Genomic DNA, 9,496 nt, shown 5'->3' on the forward strand with positions numbered 1-9,496 from the left:
GTAGGATTGGTTAAATATATGGTGACAGACTGTATATTACAAATACAATTAGTTTATATAAAACCAGACTAATGGTTAACGTTTTAATTAATTCGTTTCTCCAGGGTTTCTCCTGGAGTTGAAGACTGGACTGGTAGGAGAAACATGTTCAGTAGAAACATGTTCAGATCAGAAATATAGACATACCAAACTGCCTTGTTATCAAATAACATTGCAGGATGAATATTATTATTTAAATCAAATGTGTTCTGTGTTAACACGTTTAGATGACATAAGTTCTAGAATATGGTTCACATTTATGTTCCCCTACCGGAAAGATGATTGTGAAACATAAACAGGAAGCGGCTATGCCTGGGCCTGGAGAGTTATTGGACACAGATTGCATTGCTGTGTCGTGGCTCTGTAACATAACGCGAAGGTGGAGAAGAAGACGTGAATTGCGTGCTCTCATTTGACCGTAAAGCAAAATTTCATGATTTTAAGAGCAAACATATTTCCTCAATTGATCTACACTTAGATAACGGGTAAGTGTACGCATAAATTATTTCAAATATGGGGTTTGCGAAAGTGTATTTGAACGTTCGGTATTAAGGCTAGCGCGGATAGCTAGCTAACGGTATATGCTAACGTGAGTTAGTCGGTCAGGAACCCTCAATCAAATTGCCGACGGTAGCTAATGAACAATTTCAAGTTACTTTGACATGTAATGTGGTAACATTAAAGTAGGTCCATTTGTATGTGCATTTTTATATTGCTATGTTCTCTAGCTGTAACAAACAGCTTTACTGTCAATACACCTAGCGCTTCCTTTTATGTTTGCGATTAACTCGATGCTACTATAACTTATCTATGAAACTGACACGTATCTATGAATTCAGATGCACTAACTTAGCTAATAGCAACTTACCTGTGTAACTATGTCAACGCTACTGTAGCTAGATTTTAATGTTAGTTAGTAAACTAGCAAGCTACAACAATTGTGAACAACAAAACATATTCTCGCTGCCAACTAAAGGCACAATTTGTGACTCACAGCTCGCTATCCTTTAGCTAGCTTGGCTATCAAACGTTAGTTAGCCAGCTGGATATAGTCGTCATAACTATATTATTAATCATAACGGTTTTGCATCGTAAATTAAAATTCAATGTTAAATTATAGCGAGCTGTCAGAACCTGTAGTTTGCTTCCGTTTTAATTCAAATCCTTCAATTTGAGAGGCTCGAGCAACAAGGTGAGAACACGAGCCAGCTGGTCTGGCATTTACATCTGTCTGGGAGTCTGGGTTGTAATCATTAGTCCAAACTGTAGAAAACGGTTGCATGAAATATTATTGTTGAGCTTATATTGATCAATGACATAAAGGACTGTGATGTTAAGAGGAATTAAAATAATTAAGTAGAACATTATTTAACCCCCTAGACTCTATTGATGTAAAAAATCCTATCAAAATCTGCCAGTTTAAGCTAGAGATCCACCGCTTCTGCCTTTGGTGGCTTTCCGCATTTGCAGTGTTAGGTGGCCGAGATACAGCTGTCAGACCATGAAACATCCCGACAATCTGTCTTCTCATGAAAACGTCTGTAGCGTCCGAACGGTTTGGCCCCATGGGACTCGGCTGAAGTTGGAACCGCTGAGGTGCCAACCTGTTTGTAGCATCTGAACCGTTTGGGCAGACTAATGTGACCCCACTGTGGATAGGGGAGGTTCTCTCCGTTTGGTTCTGTGAGTGTCACAGGAATCGTCTGAAGGTAACTGGTACTAGGTAAAAAAGTGTATGGGGGTGTAGTTGGTGAATGGGAGGTAGTTGGTGAATTAGTTGGACACTATTCTGCTCGCTAATATAAATAACTAAATCAGTCAAATAAATGTTTATTACTGGATTTTTGTAACAAAAATGTGTTTCTCCTTTGCACCCCAGTATCTCTACTTGCACATTCATCTTCTGCACATCTATCACTCCAGTGTTTAATTGCTAAATTGTAATGACTTTGCCACTATGGCCTATTTATTGCCTTACCTCCCTAATAATTACTACATTTGCACACACTGTATATAGATTTTTCTATTGTGTTATTGACTATATGTTTGTTTATTCCATGTGTAACTCTTTGTTGTTGTTTGTGTCGCACTGCTTTGCTTTATCTTGGCCAGGTCGCAGTTGTAAATGAGAACTTGTTCTCAACTAGCCTATCTGGTTAAATAAAAATAAAATAAATAAAAGTAGTTTTGTGCCTACCCCCAAAAATGGGTTAAATATCTGTCATATATATTTATTTACTTCATGAGCTTTCTTATATCTCCTAGATATAGGACAGACACTTGAAAACCCTATTCCTTATGATAAAACATTTTCGACTGTCTTTTTGGCTATTTATGAATGTGTTATTCAATGCATTTCTATGGGCTATAGTAGTAAAGTCCAAAATCAATATCTTATATATTTTGTTATGGGGGATACCTAAAGGGGTCCTAAAATTCTAAGTCAAATATCAAATAGCCAAGTGATCCATGGTCGGATCATTCTAAAGCAATTCCATATGCAGCATAGACCCCCCCCCCCCCCAAGCTGATGAGTGCCGTGCAGCAGGGCAAAAAAACATTTTGAAATAGATATTGGGCTCACCTATCGCGTTTGCAATGATGTCCAAGTGGGATAAAACAGTGTTTGTTCATTGTTTGCAGCTTCTTTGTTTTAATATTGCAAACATACATGGCTGTTCCACCATTAAAGGTACACTTCAGCTATTTAAAAAAAACTTTTCCTGTTGAAAAACAATATCACATGTATAAATACAGTAATGTACATATAAATAGGTTGGAGTGTGCCATTCAAGGAGTTGGCTTGATGGTGTCCTTTGTCATCGGCCTCACCCCTTGCTTGAGGAGAAATAGTAGGACTTAAGGATTCCAGTTTTTTAAAACACAATAGAATACTAAATATATTGTATCTCTGTGCAGGGTGACTATAGTAGTCATTTAAAATCAGAATGGTATGGTCGCCAGCTTAAAGTAATCAAGGTAACTGTTCAGAGTAGGGCTCTGCTATCTTGCTTTGATAGCTAGATGATACATCTCCACTAGCCTATATCTGCTGGCTACACTGTTAGACCAGCATCTTCTGCTGGATCACGTCACACATAGGGAGCCAGCCAGGAGGAGAGCTCCTGCTGACGTGTAGCCTAGTTCAGCTGTATTTCAAATCAAATGTATTTATATAGCCCTTCTTACATCAGCTGATATCTCAAAGTGCTGTACAGAAACCCAGCCTAAAACCCCAAACAGCAACAATGCAGGTGTAGAAGCTATTTGCATGGTCTTGACCTTTAACTCCCTTATACTTTAGCCCTGGAGCTGTTTGCATGTTGTGTAACTAGAGCCACAGGTTGGTCAGCCTGCCTGGCACATTGTGGTGCCACACTAGCTAGGGAGAGAGTTGAGTCTGAGTGCTGAGACAAAAGTCATGGTGTCGTGGAATTGCGGTGGAAAATAGCCTCCTCAGCCAGCCACGTTTCTTTCTTTTTTTCTCCCCCAGATAAAATATATTTTCTCCTGCTCAGTGCTCACTGAAGGAAGCGTTTATGTGTAGATGTTAGAGCACGTTTCATTTGTTGCAGTGAAAAATAGGAAAGGGAATAAAATATTCAAGGGTAACTGACCTTTTGAGTGTGAATTGCAGTTTATTTTACAGGACAAACTTATTTTAGAGGACTTTTAGATGGTCATTGGTTTGTTTAGTCAAACAGTTTTTACGGATGCGCTATGCAGAAATCTTTGTTCTTTTGTCATGGAAAGTACAATAAAATAAAGTTTGGCAAACCAAATCTGGTGGGGGTTGGGATTATCCCAACTAAGACCCATGGTCTACTTCAGCATGCTCTGAGTCAGTGTTGTTAAGGCTCTGTTCAGGAACACACGTCTTGGCTGTTAGGAACGAGACAGTGTGAAGATTGGTCTGAACTGCATGTACTTCTGTCCAATTAATCCGACTGGAACAAGATGATACTTCCTGAGGGGAGCCAATTATTGTCATGGTTCTTATCACGTGTGGCTAAATCCTTCAGATAGGAGGGCCTCTCTCCTTGCAACTGTGCAACATGTACCATGTTCTTCAGGCTGAACTCTGATAGCAGGGATTGTAATGTCTTCTAGGTCGTAGACTCTTGGTTAATTGTTAGTTTATCTTTGGAAAGTCAAATATATTATCCTAATCGTGTCTTGTTACTTTGCCTGTGTCACTGATACTTCTGCTGGTTGAAGTAGCCAACTCTTAGACTTGTAATATGGATTGATCATTATCAACAGTTTTGGAATCCGGGGATAAATTAATATTTAAAATCCACTGTTGGATTTTTTTTAATAGATTTTTTAAAAATTTTACCTTTAATTTAACTAGGCAAGTAATCAGTCAATCGTTTTGTCATGTGCTGTACTTGCATGCCTGTTCATCACTTCTGTTCTTGCTTTCTTACAGGATTCACCAGCTCCGGATATGTCCTTCATATTTGATTGGATTTATAGTGGTTTCAGTAGCGTATTGCAGTTTCTAGGTAAGTACCATGTAAACATCACCTATTCCACTTTCAATACTGTCCTCTGAATGGCTTGAATAGGAAGCTGGATCTCAAGCTACTCTGTACTGATAGCTTTTATTTTTCGTATTTCCTAATTACCACTTGTTGTAAAGACTGACAACAAGTGTGGTGCTGTCTGTCGTTCTTAGAAATCCATATTTTCCCTCTTGTGGTTGAACATGGTAGCTGGTGATTTGAGTAGTCTGGGACTAGGCCTATGTGTTGTTTTACAACGTGTGCCCACTGCCTAGCTACAGTGAAACACAAACAAGCTCACTTCAGGCTGCTGCTACCACTCCCTTTAGCCTCCCTCTAGAGCCCTCTCTAGTTACTGTGACACTTGCTAGCTCTTATCTCAGAGAGGTGTGGTGGCACTCCTGCTTACCTTGTTAAACAGGTACTGCTGAGGTTCTCTTGGTGTTGCGTAATGATGATGACGAGGCCTAAGAGCTGACTCAGAAAAGACAGGCATACATCCAGGGCTCTAGGTATAATGTTTGTGTGTGGTAGTGCAGGTCAGCAGTGTATTTTGAATCTCAGATAAAAAGTCTGGTTCACTATATTTTATGTATACCTGTTTTAACTTGATACTTTCAACTTTGACTTCTTTTGTTGGTGAGAAGATTTATTTCTTAGACTTTCCAAAGATTTGGTTTAATTGTGAATACATTGTTAGGCAAAGGACAGACAACAGGTCTCAAAAGGACAAGGTGATAGTCACAGCTTCTTTGTTTTCAATGTACAAAAAATGTTCAGAAACACATTTAAATGACATTTTAGGACTGTACAAGAAATCGGGCAAGTTAGTATTTCTTGGACTGGACAATGCTGGCAAGACGACGCTACTGCACATGCTCAAAGATGACAGATTGGGACAGCATGTGCCAACTTTACATCCAAGTGAGTAGATATTTTATAGTCACGTTTTTATCATTTTTCAATCCAGCTTCTTGACAGACCTAATGGTTTGACAATCAAGTGAAGTATGGATCATCCTTCCTGTTCATAAAAGGCAGCGCTATTTGATGGTTACTCAATTGACTGAGCTTGTGTAGTAGTTTCCCAATGTAAACATGACCCATTTTACCCACCAGCCTCGGAAGAACTGACGATCGCTGGCATGACCTTCACCACCTTTGACCTTGGAGGCCATGCACAAGGTATGTGTGCCCGACTGCCCTTGTGTGTGAGAGAGAGAATTGATTTGTTAATTTGTGTATCCCAGCAAAACTGCACTAATCTCTTTTTATTTTGTGCGTATGTTCACAAAGCTCGCAGAGTGTGGAAAAACTACCTCCCCGCCATCAACGGCATCGTCTTCCTTGTGGATTGCATCGACTTCCCTAGATTGCCAGAGTCCAAAACAGAACTTGATGTGAGTGTCATTGATTTACAACCACATTGGAAAAACCTCATAAGATGGATGGGACTGAAAACTATCACATTTCAACTTAAACCATGCCAAATATGTTCTATCAACAGATGGCCTTTTCATAAGCAGTTAATGTTTCATACTGATTTCTTTATATGCTTGATGAAATAATGGTATCTTTACCATTCCTAAAGTCTCATGAACCCTCATGATATCTGCTAGAAGTTAGTCAGTTGAGGGGCCTCCCGAGTGGCGCAGCATTGCAGTTCTTGATACGTCACTACAGCCCCGGGTTTGATCTCAGGCTGTGTTACAGCCGGCCGTGACCTGGAGACCAATGATGCAGCGCACAATTGGCCCAGCGTCGTCCATGTGAGGGGAGGGTTTGGCCAGCCGGATTTCCTTGTCCCATCGCACTCTAACGAGTTGCAAGCTGACTTCAGTCACCTGTTGTACAGTGTTTCATCCAACACATTGGTGCGGCTGGCTTCTGGGTTAAGCGAGCAGTGTGTCAAGAAGGAGTGCGGCTTGGCAGGGTTGTGTTTCGGAGGACGCACGGCTCTCGACCTTAGCCTCTACCGAGTCTGACCAGGAGTTGCAGCGATGGAACGACTGCAACTACCAATTTGGATATCACAAAATAGGGGAGAATAAAGGGGTAAAAATAAAATAGATACAATTTTCAGTTGCAATGAAGGCATGCCTTGCCATTTCACAGGTAGCTAATGTCGAAGATCATGACATGTTTAGTGGACTATTGTGATAACTAACCAGACATTTCCATCCTGTGGTCCATGCAGGCTCTAATGACAGATGAGACCATTGGAAACGTGCCTATCCTGGTCCTCGGCAACAAGATTGACAAAACAGAAGCCGTCAGTGAGGAGACACTACGTGAGATGTTTGGATTATATGGTCAGACAACAGGCAAGGTAAGGGGATCCCTGCACGAACACACATCTCCTGATACTACTGTGCCACCCACTTCTCCTCCCAGTAGAACTACTGTACAACAAATAACAGTGCACCTGTTTTCAGAATTATACAAACCCTCATCCATTCAACTAGGGCCTACAGTTTCACCCTGTCGGCTCCTGGCCCCACCATTAACCAAAGCAATATCCTGTTGAAAGGCCACCTCTATGATGTAGTTAAGGTTTTTAGAACAGAAGAACAAAAACAAATGGAGCCCCACAGCTGCTTAGAATAACCATACATTTTAATGATGTGGTTCCCTGACAATGTTTGTCTGGTCTCCAGGGCAACATTCCCATGAAGGAGCTGAACACGAGACCACTGGAGGTGTTCATGTGCAGCGTGCTGAAGAGGCAGGGTTACGGCGAGGGCTTCCGCTGGCTCTCCCAGTACATTGACTAGAGCCCCGGCACCAGGAGGTGCTACAGGGAGACACCCCACTTCTACCGCCACCATACTCAGTCCCATGTTTGGTTTATAAAGTCTGCCTCCGCCACCAGAAAAAAACAGTACAACTTGAACCCAATACTTTTATTGGTCTCCAGAACACTTTTTTGGGGTTACACTGTCTCTTTTTTTCCAAGAGAATTAACATAGCATTGGTTCTGCAGAAGTGTTAAAAAAAATTCTAATGGATTAATCTTTTCTATTTTGTTTCCATCTATTCGCCTCCCCATGACATCTGTTGGTGTGACAAATGCAGTATATAATTGTAAATCTGTAAATGAATCTAATCTGCCACCTTCCAACACATTTTGAGCAGTGAGACAGCTGATTAGTTGTACACATTGCAATACACTTTTTTAACAGGAAAGGCAACATACAGACATGACTCGTGTTTAATCATGTTTCATTAATGTCTTTTCTTCATCCTATATTTTTTACATAGTAAGAAGTGTGGCCAAGTAGACAACAGCACTCACCTTAAAGAAAACCCTTCTGTCTCTCTGGCTGTGTCATTTTCTTAGAATAAACCGAGCCCTGCATTGATCTACATTAATGTATTGGAAATAGTTACATTTCTTAAGAGTTTGTCACTTGTATTGGCATTTAAGGTAATCCCATTTCCAAACGGCAATGTGTTGTCTGTGGACACGGACTGGTCCCATGCTCCAAGACTGGAGTGTAGGTAGGCCAATGGGTTGTAGGCAGCATGGAACTCTGGGGGTCGACATGCTGTGGTAAGATCGAAAGGACCATATACGACAATGGGAGGGGACATTTGAATTTGGAAGAATGAAAAGGAATAATATTGGCTATATAACCATCTCTCTGGGGTTCGAGGTTCAAATTGTTAGCTAGCAGACAAGATCAGAAAGATATTTAACTGTGAATGAAATGATTGAAAATAGCTTGATGATAATATGCAGTAAAAAGTGGTTGGAGCTATGTAACATCTCAGTAGTTGGCAATGTTAGAAAGTCAGATGAGTTCCCTCAAGCAGAGCTGGGCCCAGGTTCACCTTAGAAACATAACATCCTTTTGGGAAACTGACCCTGAACAGGATGAATATAGTGTCCCAAGTTAGATATGAGGAATAGTCCACGAGTGAAAACCTAGCAGAAAGGGACCATATGGGATTTTTAAAATAAGTGGTTTCCTTGATCAATGTGCATTATAAAACTATTATGCATGCCTTGTTCTTTGTTTTTTATCGACCATATACAGAAGTACAACGAGGGAGCAAATGCCAAATTACAGTGTAAGGAATTGAGTGCTTATCTCAAAACCTGTCATTTTTTTCCTGTTCTGCCCTTCGGTGTTTTCATTTCCTCATATTCCATGAACTGTTCCGATAAGGGAGAGACTTACTGTTTGCATCATAAATTGTAATAAACATTTGCAATGAATAACCGAATTAACAGTGGTCTGTAACCAACCGTTATTTTGGTGTGGCTCAGTCGGTTGACTTTGCAAGAAATTACACAACTGTTTTCTGCTCTGATGGACTCTTATCAAGGTATACCAATAGACCAGGAACATGTTTTACTTTCTACTGACAATAGATCTGTCCCAAATGGCACCCTATTCCCTATAGTTTGCTGAATTTGTTCTTAACTGACTTGCCTCGTTAAATTAAGGTAAAATAAAAAAATATATAGTGCAATACTTTTGAACAGAGTCCTGTGGGACCTGGTCAAAAGTGGTGTACTGAATAGGGTGCCATTTGGGGGGGGACACAAGGTGGTTTAGATCATTTGGTTGTTTACCCTGGGGAACTGTTGACTGACGAGTATAGGGCAATATCATTTGACCTGTATTTGCGGAGGGGTGTGGACACAACAGTTAGCAGTACATGGTCATGCCGATGCGTTGCAACATTAGTCCACTAGAGGGCATAGCTGATAAGGCAGAAAACTGATAAATGTTGTACTAACGGTAGCCTTTAAATTACATTTCAGGCAGGTAGTCAGTAAACAATATATTTGATAGGTAAACATTGCTTCTTTAGTCATGCAATTTTCAAATGATCAAACCGTGTAAGTACAAATGTAAGTGTTTTTACACATTTATTTCTTTAGACTTGCCTGATTCAGCTTCTCTCTCGCTATGCTACTGTCTCTTGTGAATACTCCCA

General features: G+C 40.4%; 1 protein-coding gene across 1 annotated transcript; it reads left to right on the plus strand.

Moving 5' to 3' along the window:
• Positions 1–351: 351 nt before the first annotated feature.
• Positions 352–8,776, plus strand: LOC115136138 (GTP-binding protein SAR1a). Its single transcript, XM_029671628.2, has 7 exons — positions 352–524; positions 4,472–4,547; positions 5,352–5,471; positions 5,666–5,731; positions 5,843–5,946; positions 6,744–6,875; positions 7,204–8,776. Exons 2-7 carry the CDS (start codon positions 4,490–4,492, stop codon positions 7,318–7,320), a joined length of 597 nt encoding a protein of 198 aa, XP_029527488.1. The 5' UTR covers positions 352–524; positions 4,472–4,489; the 3' UTR covers positions 7,321–8,776.
• The last annotated feature ends 720 nt before the right edge of the window (positions 8,777–9,496 follow it).

The sequence above is a fragment of the Oncorhynchus nerka genome, linkage group LG10 (assembly GCF_034236695.1).
Source record: "Oncorhynchus nerka isolate Pitt River linkage group LG10, Oner_Uvic_2.0, whole genome shotgun sequence".
Taxonomy (NCBI): domain Eukaryota; kingdom Metazoa; phylum Chordata; class Actinopteri; order Salmoniformes; family Salmonidae; genus Oncorhynchus; species Oncorhynchus nerka.

What these genes read in the sequence shown, in the direction of transcription:
- LOC115136138 (XM_029671628.2), top strand. Translation starts at nt 4,490, where the DNA reads ATGTCCTTCATATTTGATTGGATTTATAGTGGTTTCAGTAGCGTATTG. An exon ending in CCTTGGAGGCCATGCACAAG is followed by an intron (nt 5,732 to 5,842) that starts GTATGTGTGCCC and finishes ATGTTCACAAAG; the next exon opens with CTCGCAGAGTGTGGAAAAAC. An exon ending in ATGGTCAGACAACAGGCAAG is followed by an intron (nt 6,876 to 7,203) that starts GTAAGGGGATCC and finishes TCTGGTCTCCAG; the next exon opens with GGCAACATTCCCATGAAGGA.